The 17,668-nt window shown below is 43.5% G+C and overlaps 1 protein-coding gene across 7 annotated transcripts in view; it reads left to right on the forward strand.

Annotated features, from left to right (window-relative positions):
- FBXO34 (F-box protein 34) overlaps positions 1-11,113 on the forward strand; it is a 113,438-nt gene extending 102,325 nt beyond the window's left edge. For 6 of the 7 annotated variants that reach the window (XM_017873682.1, XM_017873681.1, XM_017873683.1 and 3 more), the window contains one exon: positions 7,890-11,113. In XM_017873682.1, the coding sequence (XP_017729171.1) occupies positions 7,900-10,029 (2,130 nt within the window). In that variant the 5' untranslated portion in view covers positions 7,890-7,899 and the 3' untranslated portion in view covers positions 10,030-11,113. Of the gene's footprint in view, positions 1-5,187; positions 5,211-7,889 lie in introns of those variants that run through there. The other variant, XM_017873686.1, reaches the window with a different exon arrangement.
- The last annotated feature ends 6,555 nt before the right edge of the window (positions 11,114-17,668 follow it).

The raw sequence follows: 17,668 nt of genomic DNA on the forward strand, positions 1-17,668 counted from the left end.
CAAATACATTCCACCATGCTCAACTTTTTTTTTTTTTTTTCTTTTTTTTGGCGGGGTCGGGGTGGGGGAGGTGGTAAATAGGGAACTTCCCTATATTGCTCAGTCTGGTCTTGAACTTTTGTGCTCAAGTGATCTTCCTGCCTTGGTATCCCAAAGTGCTGGGATTACACATGTGAGCCACCATGCCTGGCTGGCTCTGAACTTTTATTTTAGCCTATTTTTTTTCTTTCCCCGGGGTTAAGCCATTTTAAAGTTCAGTTACGTATAACTGTGTTAATGGGCCAGCCTGTGCCCAGGTGGCATGTGTTAGGTACTTGGCCTAAGATCATTGTCCAGCCAGGGATTTGTGTGTATGGTGGCAGACATGTGCAGTGTCGGGTTGCATTTATACTCTAGAATTAGTAGCTGTACTCTTATTTTTCATATCAAATGTTATTTGACACATAATGGATTTTTGAACTGGATTCAAGGTTAGCCTTGGAATCTTGAATATTATCCCTTAAGAGAGAGAGCCTTTTGTTTGAGTTACATTTTGGTCAAATAGGGCATATGTTAAAGCTCTCATCAACTCTTTGAAAGTACTGCATATGCAAGTGATGTCAGAAATTGCTATTGCCTTAAAATATTTTTTAAAAATTTATGTTTACATAAAAATGTATGTTAAAGAAAAAACGAATGATACTTGTTAAAGGTGGGCAAAGAAGACTATTCAGGACCGTCACGATAAGTATATAGGGACCACTGCAACAGGATCTTGCAGCAAAGGAAAGAGTTTGGGCTCAACTCCAAATACATCATGGGCAAGGAACAGGGTAGGGATCAGTCGAAGGTAAACTACTAAGAGGAAACATTTGGAGTAAGGGGGATTCTGGCTAAACCCATCTAACAGGCTTCTTGCTGAAGACAAGCCAGGGTGATCAGACATGACCTGGGAGATGGTGGAAAATGAAGAACTCGATCAGATATTGAAGATGGGAGGGGGTCTTTTGCTAAAACTGGATTTTGTAAGGAACTGCACAGATGGGCCTAGAAGAAAGTTCGGAATCCTTACTAAAGTTGGCCAAGCAAAGTGTCTTTGTCATATGGAAGAATGATTGGTTTCAAAGTAAAAGCCAGCGTCAGCCCACTCAAGGAAGTAGTGGTTTGCTATGCAAAGGGATAGGAGTTTTATTTTCCTTCATTTTCTGTAAAAAAAAAAATTAGAATAGGTAAAATATGCAAGAGAGTTGTTAACAGGAACTCTGAATATCTGAAAATCCTTGGAAATTAAATTTTCCTGGTAATGCTCAATGTACTTTTCAAAATGTATTAATTTTTTTGGACTTTAACTTTTTATTAGGTTTCAGCTGCATTTTGGTGTTCATTCTAGTGGCATTTACCAGTGGTAGGCTTTTCATTTGCCTGCCTAGCAGTAAATGTGATATGCTGGAGTTTTGTGGGTGTTTGGCATTATGTCACAGGAGCAGTAGGAAATGACTACAGATTAACTTAGACATTGTTAAGTTTAACAAATTGGAATACTTCATTTTGTCTCTATCCTGAACTGTTATTTAATAATTCACAACAGCCTAAGCAGAAGTTCTTTCCTCCAGGCCCTTCTCTTCCCTCCCTGCTCCAACAGAAGCAGGCTGGGGACCTGTGTAAATTTGCATAATATTACTAATTCACCATTTTGTAATACTGTCCAACAGTATTAGGTGTTGCATTGATTGTGAACACAATAGAAAAGCAAAGTATAGTGGCTGTTGTTCCCAACTTGTCAATATTCCTTTTTAATATGTTTTGGATACTTGGTTGTCCCATTAAGCTTATCTACTCCACTTTCTGGAAGTTAGCTTCATTTGGTCAATATTTTAGATAACTTTGAAGCAGGTAGGTGCTGTATTTAAATACCATTGTGAATTCTAAGGTGGAAACCGTGAGCGATGAGCTTTTGAAAACCATACATGTGTTTCCAAAGGCCATTCTCTCTATTACTCAGTATCCATTAACAGACAATAAAGGATTTTTCTGTCATGCACCACTAACCCTAACCACCCAATCCTCGTAAGGCAAATTTAGAAGTTCCACGAGTTGGTTTTAGAGAATATTCCCTAAAAAGAAAAGGAGTGGATTGCCTCCCCAAAAAAGTCATCCCCCAATATTTTGAAAGTTAATTTGAGAAATACTGCATTTTCTGACTTACAGGGTTTTTTTCCCCCTTTTTTTCTTTTTTAAAACAGGCATGCTGTGGGAGTTGGATGCATTCTTTCTGTCAGTGCTTAGAGACATATGGAGGGGGACGTCTTTTCTTGTGCCTCTGCCTATATTCACACCCTCCTGCTCTTGGCATTTTTTCCAATTTAATAGCCATCAAAACAGCCTTTGTATGCTTTTAGATTAGTATGGTTTATGTGATCTGTCTGCCTTAATGCATCACAGCTCTGTGTAGTAGTTTTATGTGGCACTTATGAAAAACTGACCTAATTTGAAAGATAAAAGTTCTTGGAATAGATGCTGTCAGAATTATTTAATTTTATTTGTGTCATAATTTATCGTAGGTTTTTGATGTATCGTCCTTCATAGTGGGGGAAATATAGATCCAGGAGACTGTATTTCCTATCTAATTCTAATCTTAATTTTACCACTGCCTAGCTGTGGGGCTTCAGAAGTCACTTTATTTGTGCTTCCTCATTTTTTAAAACAAGGATTTCATTATATATATCTGCAGCACTTTGCTGAAGTTGCTAATCATTTATACAATGGTCCAGTGAAGAAGGCTGTCATAAGATGGTCTCTGGAAGCTTCTACAGTTTTTAAGAAACAAATGATGAATTTCCTTACTGTATACTTTTTCCTCTCTAAAGGTATTATATAATGAGAAGGGGCCTTTGTATACTACTCTATTTTATTCCTGATTTTTTTTTTTTTTGTCCCACGAGACGGAGTCTTGCTCTGTCACCCAGAGCTAGAGTACAGTGATGTGGTCTCAGCTCACTGCAACCTCCGCCTCTCGCATTCAGGCAATTCTCCTGCCTCAGCCTCCTGAGTAGCTGGAATTACAGACACCCACCACCACACCCGGCTAATTTTTGTATTTTTAGTAGAGATGGGGGTTTCATCATGTTGGCCAGGCTGGTCTCGAACTCCTGACCTCGTGATCCGCCAGCCTCTGCCTCCCAAAGTGCTGGTATTACTAGCATGAGCCACTGCTCCCATCCATTATTCCTCTGATTTTTATAAATAAAGAGTGGCTCTTATGCTAATAAGTGACTCCTTTTTGGAATTAGCATTCCTGTGCCTTTACTGAAGCAGAAAGAAACATGAACTGCCTTATCTTCTAACTTGTTTTGATGAGCAAGGCTGAAGACTAACAAGTTAGAAAACCGGCATCTGCCTTTGATATTATGGCTTCCTATTAGCAGTAAGAGAAATCTCGTCCTTTCCCCTATTCTGACCACATATTGTCATTCGATTCTTCATCAGGTTTACCCCTCTGTGGACAAGAGTTAGTATGACTCTTGAGGTGTTGGGATTTATCCAAGTACATTTTTTTAAAAGGAAAGTTTAGTTGTCTTTTATGGCTTCATTTTGGGGAGTGTGTACTCTGTTTAGGTGAGAGTTTTCTTTTTTAAGCTGAACTTAGAGTCTAAAAGGAATAGTGGAATTATTGAATGCAGGATTTGGGCCTTTACTGGAATAAAGTTGCTCAAATTATACCTGGTTCACTGTTGTATCTCCCCATAGACCTGGAAAGGATTTAAGGTGACAGGTATGTTGAGACTGTCCTTCATAGCCAAGCTTAGTGAGAGAGTTGCTGTCGTTGGTGCTCACCCTCTCAGCTTCTAGTCACCCCTCCGCTATGAACTTTTGACTTTTTGTGGTTTTTTTTTTTTTTTTTTTTTTAAAGTTCTGGGTTACATTTGCAGAATGTGCAAGTTTGTTACATAGGTATACATGTGCCATGGTGGTTTGCTGCATCTGTCAACCTGTCATCTAGGTTTTAAGCCCCGCATGTATTAGGTATTCGTCCTAATGATCTCTCTCCCCTTGTTTTTACCCAGCCCTTTGATGAGGTGCTTCAGTATGGACTGTCTGCTTGACTTTTTGTTGGGCAGTTCCACCTTACCCCTGTTAGTAGCCCAGCACCCAAGTCCACATCTAGAATCCCACTTTTACATTAGATCTAACACATGACCTCTAAAGTCCCTTTCAATTTCAACCTAACATTAAAAACAGATTCTGGGCCCAGTCTGAGAAATTGTGATTCAGTGGGCCTAGGGGATCTTAATTTCTTCTAAGGGCCATTCTGAGAATCTAGGGAACATTGATGTGTAGGTGCTATAAACCTGCATTTTATTTTATTGCAAGAGAGCAGGACTTTATTATAGCGATACTTTAAAATACAATTGTGATGAAGAGGTAGGCAACCATGGAAACCTAGCTGGAGCTTTACCCCACCCATGCCTGTCTTTGTGTGTGGGGGTGACTTGGGGGTGGGAAAGTGCCACCATCTGTTGTAATGTGTTAGAGATTTAAAGTTTTGCTTTATGGATTTTGCAGCAGATGCCCTTTGCTCCCTGCGTTATATCCTCTCAGGCCATCACTGGTTTCAAACAAAACTTAGATTTTTGTAGTTTCTCTATGTCTTGCCAACAGCTTTCTATTTTCTGCCTCAGGGCTTTCAAACCCCGCACATGAGGGGGAAAGGCTAACCTCAGGCAACCTTCAACCAGTGAGGGATTGGAGCTGGTGCCTAAATGTCCTGGTTCTTTCAGGGGTCTCACAGGATCACCCCACTTTCCAGCAGTCACCTTGTGTGTCCTTATTGGCTATTTTCCTTCCCTCACATCTGTTCCCTGGGATCATCTCCTATTTTAATCTCGCTGAAATCTTGTACACAAAGTGTTAGTTGAACTGACTTTAAAGCTCGAATACAAATAAAAGCCTTCTGTAATTACATTAGTTTCTTTTTAATGTCCCTGTCTGTCAATAATAGCACCTAAAATAATACATGGGGGAAGAAGTCGAAGAGAACATATTGTGCAATGCAAAATGGCACACATACTGCTAAAGTTTAAATTAAATTTGTTCATGGATACTGTGTAATGAGATCATTATGTGAGAATTTATTGGGTTTTTGACACTTCCATTTCTTTCATTTCATTTAGGAATGGGGTTGAATGGATACGAAAACCCAGAAAATAGTTGGCACAGAGAGATAGCACTAGGTGTGCCTCTTTTATTCATTTATATGTCATCTGTTCTTGAATTCTGGGTAGCTGTATTTGTAAGACTATACAGTATAATAATAGAAAGCTATTAAAAATGTCACAGTGCAGAAAGGGGGAAGATCTCTATAGATGATTAGACTATAAATTGCCAAAGATCAGAAAGACCCTGATAATATCTATTTCAAAGGTTTTGTTTGGTTGGGTTTTTTTGTTTTTGTTTTTGGAGACAGGGTCTTGCTGTATTGCCCAGGCTAGAGTATAGTGGCGTGATCATAGCTTACTGTAACCTTAAACTCCTGGGCTCAAGCGATCCTTCTGCCTCAGTCAACCCATTCGCTAAGACTACAGGCACATGCCATCACACCTGGCTAATTAAAAACATTTTTTTTTTTTTAGAGATGAGGTCTTGCCGTGTTGTCCAGGCTTTCCTAGTTGAAGCATACATCTTGGACAGCTCAGTATATTCATCCTCGTTTACTCCGCATTTACTGAGTGCCTGCCATATGGCAGCCTCTATGGTAACTGTTTTCAGATATCAGTTTTAATCACCAGGAATAAACTTGGTCCTAAACTCCTGTCCTCAAAGGGTCCTCCTACCTGTGCCTCCCAAAGCACTGGGATTATAGGTGTGAGCCACCATGTCTGGCTCCTGTTTCAGGGGTATCTTTTAAAAAACACTTTTGTATGCTTTAAATGCAAAATTTCTCTTTATCTGGCTAAAAGATATCAGTATCCATAATTCTTCTTTTATCTGAGACTAGAATGTAGGATTTAAAAGTTGAAGTGAAAGGTAAACTTGTTCTAGACGATCACTTTCATTCTTGGTGATTAAAACTGATAACCTGAAATCAGTTACCACAGAGGCTGCCATATGGTTGGCACCCAGTAAATGTGGAGCAGAGGATGAATATACTGAACTGTCTGAGATGTATTTGTTCAGCTGCTGTCCCAGTGAGCAAGAGCAGGTGAAACTTCACGTGCTTAGACCTGTAGGTGCAGTTACCTCACTCCCACCAAACTGGGACTGCAGATCTTTATTTTAGTTTCTAAGTTTATTTTGCAGGAGTCCAGGCATGCCTAGAAAATACTCTTTCCTCCATCCAGGATGTTTTGTGTAGCAGTGTGCTATTTTATGTAAATCGTACATGGACCAGTTCATTAGGTTATCTAGTATTTCAACCCCTCAGTTAATGTTTCAACTGAGACCGAGAGAGGAAGTGACTTGCCCAAGGTAAAATCACCCTGTCTAGATAATCAGTGATGTGGCAGGGACGAGAACACTAATCTCTGCATGTAATCATCTTTTTGTCTCATTTCTGAAATAGCTCCCATCTCTACCCCTGGCCAAGGACCAAAACAAGGCCCCATCTTTCTGAACTAGTTCAAAATGGTTTTAGAATTAATAAGTACTGTAGGGTCTGTATTTAAGATGGTTATAGGAAATATGACAGTTAAATGTTTCTACACATAGATTATTTAGAAAATCAAGACTAATAGATGGGCAAAGTACACAAGGAAACAAGTGAAAAATTATAAATGTCTAAATATTCAGTATTCAGTGGTATGGGAATAGTTTAGGAAGCAATAATTTTCTTTTTTTTTTTCTTTTTCTAAGACAAAATCTCACTCTATTGCCCAGGTTGGAGTGCAGTGGTGCGTGTGATCTTGGCTGCAGCCTCCGCCCCTGGGTTAAAGCAATTCTTGTGCCTCAGCTTCTCGAGTATCTGGGATTACAGGTGCCCCACCATGCCCGGCTAATTTTTGTACTTCTAGTAAAGACAGGGTTTTACCATGTTGGCCAGGCTGGTCTGGAACTCCTGGACCCAGGTGCTATGCCTGCTTGTCCTCCCAGAGTACTGGTATTACAGGCGTGAGCCACCATGCCTGGCCAGGAAGCAATAATTTTGATGGGCTATTTGCAACTAACAAAATGCTAATTGTGATGATCTAGAAAGAGTGTTTAAAAACCTAATAGGGATCATGGAGGAGTTCTTTTTATACTTTCCTTTCTTCTATGCCTAATACTTAGGTGTCTTCAGGAAGTTCAGATTTTTTTTTAATTTAAAAGGTTGTTTACCAAATGTTAACTGATGTCAGTTTCTGAAGTTCTTCAGTCAAAACCGATTTATTTTTGGTAAGAAAAAAAAAAGTAGTACACACCATATGAACTGGTTATATTTTGCTTTTGTTATTGCTTGATACGTGCAGTAAAACTAGCTATCATGAGAAGAGTTAGTAATAGATTTTAGGAACTGGTAGAAATGTTTTCTGGGCCGGGCGCGGTGGCTCAAGCCTGTAATCCCAGCACTTTGGGATGCCGGAGACGGGCGGAGTCACAAGGTCAGGAGATCGAGACCATTGCCTGGCTTAACCCGTGAAACCCCGTCTCTAACTAAAAAATATAAAAACTAGCCGGGCGAGGTGGCGGCCGCTTGTAGTCCCAGCCTACTCGGAGGCTGAGGCAGGAAATGGCGTAAACCGGACGGAGCCTTGCAGGAGCTGAGATCCGGCCACTGCACTCCAGCCTGGCCGACCAAGAGCGAACTCCGTCTCAAAAAAAAAAAAAAAAAAAAAAAAATGTTTTCTTAGTTGCTAACCATCTGAGCTTAAATTTAAAAACATTTTTTCTAAAAACAAAATTGGTTTCTGAATCAAATGTGTATTTCTTTCCTATAGGGGCTTTGTTATGCACCTAAAGCCATATTGGAAGGTCCAGAAGAAAGAGCACCCCCCGGAAGTCAGCAGGGAAACGCAGAGAACTCCTATGAACCACCAAAAGGCTGTAAATGATGAAACATGCAAAGCTAGCCACATAACACCAAGTGTCTTCCCTTCAGCCTCTCTTGGTAAAGCATCATCTCGAAAGCCGTTTGGGATCCTTTCTCCAAATGTTCTGTGCAGTATGAGTGGGAAGAGTCCTGTAGAGAGCAGCTTGAATGTTAAAACCAAAAAGAATGCACCATCTGCAACGATTCACCAGGGCGAAGAAGAAGGACCACTTGATATCTGGGCTGTTGTGAAACCTGGAAATACCAAGGAAAAAATTGCATTCTTTGCAGCCCACCAGTGTAGTAATAGGATAGGATCTATGAAAATAAAAAGTTCCTGGGATATTGATGGGAGAGCTACTAAGAGAAGGAAAAAATCAGGGGATCTTAAAAAAGCCAAGGTACAGGTTGAAAGGATGAAGGAAGTTAACAGCAGGTGCTACCAACCTGAGCCTTTTGCATGTGGCATTGAGCACTGTTCTGTGCATTATGTGAGTGACAGTGGGGATGGAGTCTATGCTGGGAGGCCTCTGTCAGTTATACAGATGGTTGCCTTCTTGGAGCAAAGAGCCAGTGCTCTGCTAGCTAGCTGTTCAAAAAACTGCACAAACTCACCTGCCATTGTGAGGTTTTCTGGCCAATCCAGAGGTGTGCCCGCAGCCACTGAGTCCTATTCTGCCCCAGGAGCTTGTGAAGAAAGGGGAAATCTTGAGGTTGGTGAACCACAGAGTGAACCAGTCCGTGTCCTTGACATGGTAGCCAAGTTGGAGTCTGAGTGCCTGAAGCGGCAGGGCCAGCGTGAGCCTGGGAGCCTCTCAAGGAATAACAGCTTTCGTCGAAATGTGGGCAGAGTTTTGCTTGCAAATAGCACTCAGGCTGATGAAGGCAAAACAAAGAAAGGCGCCTTGGAGGCTCCCGACACTCAGGTGAATCCTGTGGGGTCTGTATCTGTGGATTGTGGCCCCTCAAGAGCTGATCATTGTTCTCCTAAAGAGGACCAGGCCTGGGACAGTGCTTCTCAGGACTGCCCCCCATTGCCAGCAGGAGTGAGTTTCCACATAGACAGTGCAGAGTTAGAGCCAGGTTCACAAACTGCCATGAAAAACAGCAACAGGTATGATGTGGAAATGACAGATGAACTCGTTGGGTTACCTTTTTCTTCTCATACCTATTCCCAAGCCTCTGAATTGCCCACAGATGCTGTTGATTGTATGAGCAGAGAGCTCGTGTCGCTTACTAGCCACAATCCTGATCAAAGAAGAAAAGAATCTTTGTGCATTAGTATCACTGTGTCCAAGGTAGAAAAAGACCAGCCTTCCAGTTTAAACTCCTGTGAAGACCCACTCCCAGGGATGTTGTTTTTTTTGCCACCTGGTCAGCACTTGTCAGACTGTTCGCAGTTGAATGAAAGCACAACAAGAGAGTCTTCAGAGGCCAGCCAGCTTGAAGATGCTGCTGGGGGTGACAGTGCGTCTGAGGAAAAAAGTGGGTCTGCTGAGCCATTTGTACCGCCAGCCTCTTCTGTGGAAAGTACGTTACCAGTGCTTGAGGCATCCAGTTGGAAGAAGCAGGTGTCACATGACTTCCTGGAGACCAGGTTTAAAATCCAGCAGCTTCTGGAGCCTCAGCAGTACATGGCTTTTCTGCCCCACCACATTATGGTAAAAATCTTCAGGTTACTTCCCACCAAGAGTTTAGTGGCCCTTAAATGTACCTGCTGCTATTTCAAGTTTATCATTGAGTACTACAATATCAGGCCAGCAGATTCTCGCTGGGTTCGAGATCCACGCTACAGAGAAGATCCTTGCAAACAGTGCAAGAAAAAGTACGTGAAAGGGGATGTGTCCCTGTGCCGATGGCACCCCAAGCCCTATTGCCAGGCATTGCCCTATGGGCCAGGGTATTGGATGTGCTGCCACCGGTCTCAGAAGGGATTCCCTGGCTGTAAGCTGGGGCTTCATGACAATCACTGGGTTCCTGCCTGCCACAGCTTTAATCGGGCAATCCATAAGAAAGCAAAAGGGACTGAAGCTGAAGAGGAATACTAAAGTCCATATGAGAGGCAACGAAAGGACCGATTTTTAAAACTGCAAAACACCTAGATACACCATTCAAATGAGCGTAGCCCCCTGAGTCATCACTCTAGAAGAATCTGTACTTCATCAGGACCGCATTGCTCAGGCATTTTTTAAACTCTAAATTTACGAGCTGTACAAAAAAATTGGTCTTGCTGTTTATAGTGGCATCTCACATTTGAACCCAGGTGGTATCCCACAGTTTGATTCAGTTGCCTGTGAATAACTCTGCCTGTTTTCCTAAATCAAACCCATCCTCCAAGGATGAAGACTCACCACCATCTAGGACATTCAGAAGAGTTCACTGCAGACACGCTGCAGGTAGTCTTCAAAAAGGGGTTTGAGAAATGTTTTGAGCACTGGCACCATCTTTGACATAAGTGAATAGTGTCCTGTGAAAAGAATAGCAGGACTTTTAGATGAAAAGTATTCTTAAAAAGAAAAGTCAGGCACCCCACCTTAGACCTCGTATGCTTGATCCTGTGAGATTGATGTTTGTGGCTGGAGATGGATTTCATGCCCTGTGGTGTTTACAGTGTATATAATGGTTGTGTTTTCATAGGGCTATGAAAGTACACATTAAACCTGAGCGCCTTTACCTTTAGATGAGTGCTTTGGCCCCTCTGTAAATAGCACGATTAAAATCCAGTTGTATATAATGGACAACTAACTGAACAACATAATCACAATGCAGCTAGGATAGTGTTGCGGCTATAATTGTGTGTGTGTTTTTTAATTGTCTAGTCTTAAATTTGTACATCCTATATAAAATATGAATGTTTCCCAAAAAACTATGAATGTTTCCTGTATAATATATGAATGTTTCTGAGAAGAAACTCTAAATAGTTGAAAGGCTAACCTGCTCAAAGGATACCAAATAATGGTTTAACTGGACAACCTGAAAATTAGCATAGAAAACAATCCTTCATTATATTTTAGTGATCCACAACATTGAGAGAATATTATATAGTTAGCTCATAACATTCTTGTCTACTTTATCCTGTCTGGTTACAAAATTTTTTTAAAACCTCAATAAAAACATGCATCTTAAATGGAACCCAAGCTTTGCAGAGATTTTTTTCTGTTTTGATGCAGTGTTGAAGAAGGTTCTTGTAAATTGAATCGTAAGAATTCTTTTTAATTGTTTTGAATTATTGGAGATGTTTTTTCTGTCAGAGAAGAGGCCATCTTCACTTAACATTGAAGTTTAAATTATTGCAACCCTTCAGTTCTTCCGTTTGTTGTCTGTTCACAACCACTGTATTTCCTGTTCAGGTGACGTGTTATCTAGGAGATTCTTACAGCTTATCTAGGTGTCGTCATTTGGGAGTCACTAAGGATCTATTCAGGCCTGTAGCTGTGTAGTGCCTGGTGGGGTTGGGAGGTGTTGGGCCCCAGAAAGCTGCTGTGGGTGGAAGATCTAAAAACTAGGCTGGCTTGAAATCGAGTACCCACCAAAAAGCCTTGCGACCAGTGTCGGCTGCAGGCTGTGGAGAAGGATGGTATGTGGCTGTAGGGGAGGCGCTGTGCTGGGCTGATGTGCTTGGTGACATGGTAGGCTGCAGCCCCCAGGCTCATCATATTTGTCTGTGACATGGGATCAAGAGGAGGCTGAGAATAGCTTTTCCTTCAAGAGTATTTTTCCTCATGACTCACCCAGGTGAGGCATATTGGAAAATGCTTTTAAATCCTAGCTGTCACCTTGACTGAGGTTTCCAGTGTTTGTCCTACTGCCCTTGTATTTGCTCTAAACTGGCCATCTCAGTAGCGCCTTCTTAATTGGTTTGTTATGATTCGTAATTAGGATTAAAGGAGATCAACATAAAGGACCTAGAATACAACTTGCCTTTAAATGTCAGCTATGGCTAACATTGACTATGGCTCTACATTGGCCCAACATGGACATTGGGTAAACAACTCTCTTGGTTGGTTTTCACAAGTCAGTCACTCTTGATCTGGTTTTCATGTGGGACAGAAAGCTGTGACTGCGTGAGGGGTTAAAGTGATCAAGAGCAGAGGGCACAGTAAGTATGTCCCAGCCCCAGTTGGCATGCAGTATTTGGGTCCCTCAGAAATCGCCAGTCTTCTGTTTTGAACTGTGTGGCAGGACCTGTTTCCCAGTGCTGTCTGCATGAAAGGTGGAGGATTAGCAGGTGGCATCAGAGGACACCCCCTCCCAGGGCTTCATTTCTAGACAAGTATAGCTTTCCCCTTAGGTGAAAGACACTGTTCTTCAGGGCCCTCTAGTGCCAAGCTGGTGAAAAGAGCCCACTTTTAAAATGTCTCCGGCAGTGCTGCACTACCTGCTTTCCTGCGTTGCTGTAGGATCACAGAATTCAAGAAAGGAAATGACGTGTCAGTGTGGGCACCAGCACCTTAGCCTCTCCCCACTGCACCCCTGCCCCCATCAAAAAAGGGAAAACCTCCCCCCTCAGCTTTTCTTCAGGGACTCAATACACCTGGCTTAGTTTTTTCTCTCCTACTTCGTACTTCAAGCCTTCACTTGATCATCTGAAGCAAAAACCAGAACCATGGAAACTAGAGGAGTCAGGGAGCTGCTCCCTCTTGTCCCTGGAGTGGTTCACCTCTCCCCTGCCCAGTGGATGGTCCAGACCCAACGAAGGAGTGAGTTGAAAGCTAAGGAAGGGCCAAGGTAAGATTAACATTTGCTTTTTTAGGCTCTCTCAAATGACTCCAGGTTAAAACAGCCATATGAGAGGACTGTTCAAACCCTAAGCACATTGGTGGCTCTGTGCTTGGGAGATACCTCTTTTGGAACCCGACCCTGTGCCCGTGCTTGGCTGGGTGCCTTTCAGCACCCTCTGCACATCTGCCACCATATGCCCTTCTTTTCTGTCACTGTATCTTTGGCCCTCCCCATCTGTAGGTTCTGCATCGCAGATTCAACCAACCTCAGATTTAAAATACTCAGAAAAAAATGTTGTGTCTGTAGTGAACATACATACTTTTTTTCTTGTCATTATTCCCTAAACAATACAAGCATAACAACTGTTTACATTAGGTATATTATAAGCAATCTAGAGGTGATTAAAGTAAATGGGAAGCTATGCGTTGGTTATATGCAAATACTAAGCCATTTTCCATGAGGGACTAGCATCTGCAGATATACCGAGGGACCACTGTGGAGCTTGCCCACCCACTACACTCAGAGGGCCTTGCCCACAGTGCCTCACACAACACACCCTGTAAAATGCATGCATTCCTCTCAAGTGACCATTTTAATATGAAGGGTCCTTCCAGGACCTGACTGCTCTGGGCCATACCATAATTTTCTGTTTAGTATGAGAAACCTGACAGGTAGGTAAAAGGGGTCTTGGAGGACCTTGTCCTCTGGCCACAGCTGGTCTCATGGGAGCTTCCTTGGCGGAAACTCACACTGCAGCTATGTGGGGTTTGCTCAGTACTTCTCATTGTGCATCTGGTATAAATAACCTCAGCTCTTAGCACCAGTAGCTCCCATAGCAGCAGACTCTGAGCCGGTGGTTATGTTATGACCTAGAGGTTCCCTTCCTGGGCTTTGTCCAATCCCCGCTTCTAACTTGGACTTGTCAGTACCTCCATGCTGACCTTTTTGGACCAGCTTGGGACACTATTTTTATGTGAGTGTTCCCGGGTGTGTTCCATAGCTCCATTCTTTCTTCACTCAGCAGTCTGGCTGTTTGTCCTCCTTTGGCTACAGCCTGATTCAAAAACATGAAATTAGCCTGCACTGCGAGCCCTTCTTTTCTGTACACCACCAACTAAACCTATGAGAGCTGATGTTATCTAGCTGTATGTCGGGTATGCTTTGTTTAAATGCATTCTCTACTGTGCAGTGTCTGGCACTTGGGGAATCTGTTTGTGGGGTTGGTTTGTTTTGAGATGGAGTCTTGCTGTGTCTCCCAGACTGGAGTGTGGTGGCGTGATCTCAGCTTGCTGCAAGCTCAGCCTCCTGGGTTCAAGCGATTCTTCTGCCTCAGCCTCCCGAGTAGTTGGGACTACAGGCCACCACGCACAGCTAAAATTTTTTTGTATTTTTAGTAGAGATGGGATTTCACCATATTGGCCAGGCCGGTCTTGAACTCCTGACCTTGTTATCCACCCACCTCGGCCACTTTGTCTCCCAAAGTGCTGGGATTACAGGCATGAGCCATCGCGCCCGGCTGTTTCTGGTTTTTTGAGACAGGGTTTCTCTCGCTCAGACTGGAGTGCAGTGGCATGATCTTGACTCATTGCAGCCTTTACCTCTTGGGGTCAAGGGCTCTTCCTGCCTCAGTCTTCCCAGCAGCTGCAACTACAGCTGCTTTTTTTGTGTGGAGACAGAGTTTTGCCACGTTGCCCAGGCTGGGAATCAGATGGCTTTTTTTCTCATTTTTCCTCAAATAAGCTAATATTTTAATCTTTGTGAGTTGGTCAAAGTATCTGTGTGGGAGATGTGCAGTCTCAACTGACATACATGTCATTCCTGCCTATCATTTGTGGCCATAGCTGATGTTTGCACAACCTCATGGGAAGAGCATACTTTGGTGGTTATAAACCCTTGGGTAACATCCAGTGCATTTATACCAAACTGATGTAAGGAAAAGCATAGTAAGTAGCTTCACCATTCTAGGTGGTTGGTTTGACCTTACAGTTTTAGGGGAGCAGAGCCAGTGTCTGGAAAGAACTGAAATGGAAGCAGAGATGGCAGTCCCTTATGTGGCAGCAGCCCATGTAAGAGGTGATGTTCCTCTATCTGAAAAGCAGAACAAAACCTTTTACCCTTTTTCCCAGAGGCCCCGTCATCCAAGTGTCTTTCAGTGAGCAGAGAACAGGCCTCAGAACAAACTTCTTTTGGGACCCCCCTCTCGTTCTTTTTGAATTAAGGTGGACTTTACATACTGGTACTGAAGTCACAGATCTGTTTATTAAGAAGTATGAAGGGCTCAGCATGGTGGCTCATGCCTGTAATCCCAGCACTTTGGGAGGCTGAGGTGGAAAAATCATTAAGCTCAGACCAGGCTGGGTAGCAAAGTGAGACCCTGTCATTGTACAAAAAATGAATTAGCAGGGCGTGGTGGGTGGCACATACCTGTAGCCCTTGCTATTCAGGAGGCTGACGCAGGAGGACAGCTTGAGCCTAGGAAGTCGAGGCTGCAGTGAGCCATGATCGTATCAGTGCACTGCAGCTTGAGTGACCCTGTCTCAAAAAATACGAAGATGTTGATAAAGTTCTTAAAAAACTAAAATCAGAATCAATTAGTTAAATAAAAAATAAAAAATAAATTAATTGCCAAACATGAGTAAAATGGAAAGCAAGGTTGTATTTAATTGTATCTGTTCCCTCTCCATTGTGAGGTTAATCTATTTGCATAACTTGAGTGTTTGCAGTCTGGTTCAAGGGTAGGGTTGGAGCCAGGCCTGGCCCACCCAGCCTTCTCTGTTCTGGGACCAAACTGTTGGCCTTCACTCTGCCCTTCCTCACCAATCCTCCCCTATACAGACAACCCAGCATGATTCTGCTGCAGGGTGTGTGGCCTGTCTTGAGCAATTCCCTTTCTATACCACCCCTTATTTTCTCTCCTAAGCAGAGATGACTTGGCTGCCCCAGTGCCTAAGCTGGGACCTCTCATGTGAACTTTTCCTTTTCCATTTCCAGTAGTCTTGGCTTTAGGTCCCTCAGATTTCTAAGTCTGCTCTGGTCAGGGTCTTGAAAGGAAACTGCTGCACAGTTGAAATGAGTAAATTCAAGGATTTATTATAAGGGTGTAGATACAGGGACAAGCCCTCCCCAGTATTTGCAGGGCCCATGGCAAGAACACAGAGAGCTCTCCTGCAGCACATCCCCTCCAGCATCCTCCCACCCTCCTACTGAGCCATGCCTCAGTCACTTCTCAGGCTGAAGGGATCTGTCTGGAGGACAAAGCTGTGGAAGGGCTGGAGGTCCTGAGGTTCTGGGAGCCTAGGTAATGGTTTATAAGGGGAACAAAGGTCTGGGACAGTGTCTGCCCCCTTGATCCTTCAAACTCCTTGCCCATGAAGAGGCGCAGGGCAGGAATGCCAAAGGATTGGCCCTCCTAATGTGCAGGAGCCAGTGCAGAGGCCCCAGCTGCCTGGTTGGGGATCGTATTGGGCAGGGTAGTGGCTGCACATTAGAATCAACTGTGGGGCTTTTAAAATTCTCAATGCTTAGGGCACACCCTAGACCTATTAAATCAACCAATGGGGGTGGGAGCTCCCGGGTGATTCCAGGTGCAGGTGGGGTTGAGAACTGATATGTGTAATAGAACCACAGGGTGAGTGTGGTTGGGATGATGGTTCCCAGGTCTGGTGGAAGGAGGAGGGTAGTTGCTGGGATGGGAAGGAGGGAAGAAGGAAAACAGACATGGCAGGGAAGGAGCCAGGGAATGAACACCTTGAGCCTCAAAGGGCCTGGAGCCTGCCGATGCAGCACTCCCAGCACAGTCTGTCTGGCAGTGAGCAGAATGAAGGGGAGGGAATGGACCTGGAGGGGCAAGTGAACCAGAAACAGCCTTCTGTGGGACATCTCAAGCAGGGAGAGAGTCACTATTTTATGTCAGAACAAGCCTCCCCCCAGCTCTTCTTCAGCTCCCCAAAGGCCAGTGCAAAATTTTCTTCTCCGTGCCTGTGGAAGAAGGAAATCTATTTCCTAAAACTTGATGATCCCTAGGAGGCCCTAGATGCACACCTGGGAAGCTGTTCACCAGGCTCTAGATAAAATTCCTTCCATCCAACAGTTCCAGACCACTGCAATAAAGCAAGTCATGAATTTTTTGGTGCATATACAAGTTGTGTTTATGTGATACTGTACTAAGTGTGCAATAGCATTATGTCTAAAACACAATGTACATACTTTAAGGAATGCTTTATTGCTTAAAGCATGCTAACCATCAGCTCTGAGTCATAATCGTTTTGCTGGTGGATGGTTTGCTCCAATATTGATAGCTGACAACTGATTAGGGTTGGTGGCTGCAGAAGGTTGGGGTAGCTATGGCAATTTCTTTTTTTTTTTTTTTTTTTTTTGAGACGGAGTCTGGCTCTGTCGCCCAGGCTGGAGTGCAATGGCCGGATCTCAGCTCACTGCAAGCTCCGCCTCCCGGGTTTATGCCATTCTCCTGCCTCAGCCTCCCGAGTAGCTGGGACTAGAGGCGCCCGCCACCTCGCCCGGCTAGTTTTTTGTATTTTTTAGTAGAGACGGGGTTTCACCGGGTTAGCCAGGATGGTCTCGATCTCCTGACCTCGTGATCCGCCCGTCTTGGCCTCCCAAAGTGCTGGGATTACAGGCTTGAGCCACCGCGCCCGGCATGGCAATTTCTTAAGACAACAATGAAGTTGCTGTATCGATTGACTCTTCCTTTCACAAAGAGTTCTCTGTAGCATGTGATGCTGTTTGATAGCATTTTATCTGCAGTATAACTTACTTCAAAATCTCAAACCTCTCTGTTATTTCAACAATGTTTGTAGCATCTTTATCTGTAGATTTCATCTGTTTCTGCCAGTAATCCCAGCACTTTGGGAGGCCAAGGTGGGAGGGCTGCTTGAGCCCAGGAGTTCAAGACCAGGCTGGGCAACATAGGGAGACCTTGTCCCTACAAAAAAAAAAAAAAAAAAA

The sequence above is a fragment of the Rhinopithecus bieti genome, unplaced genomic scaffold, assembly GCF_001698545.2.
Source record: "Rhinopithecus bieti isolate Rb0 unplaced genomic scaffold, ASM169854v2 scaffold_7985, whole genome shotgun sequence".
NCBI lineage: Eukaryota > Metazoa > Chordata > Mammalia > Primates > Cercopithecidae > Rhinopithecus > Rhinopithecus bieti.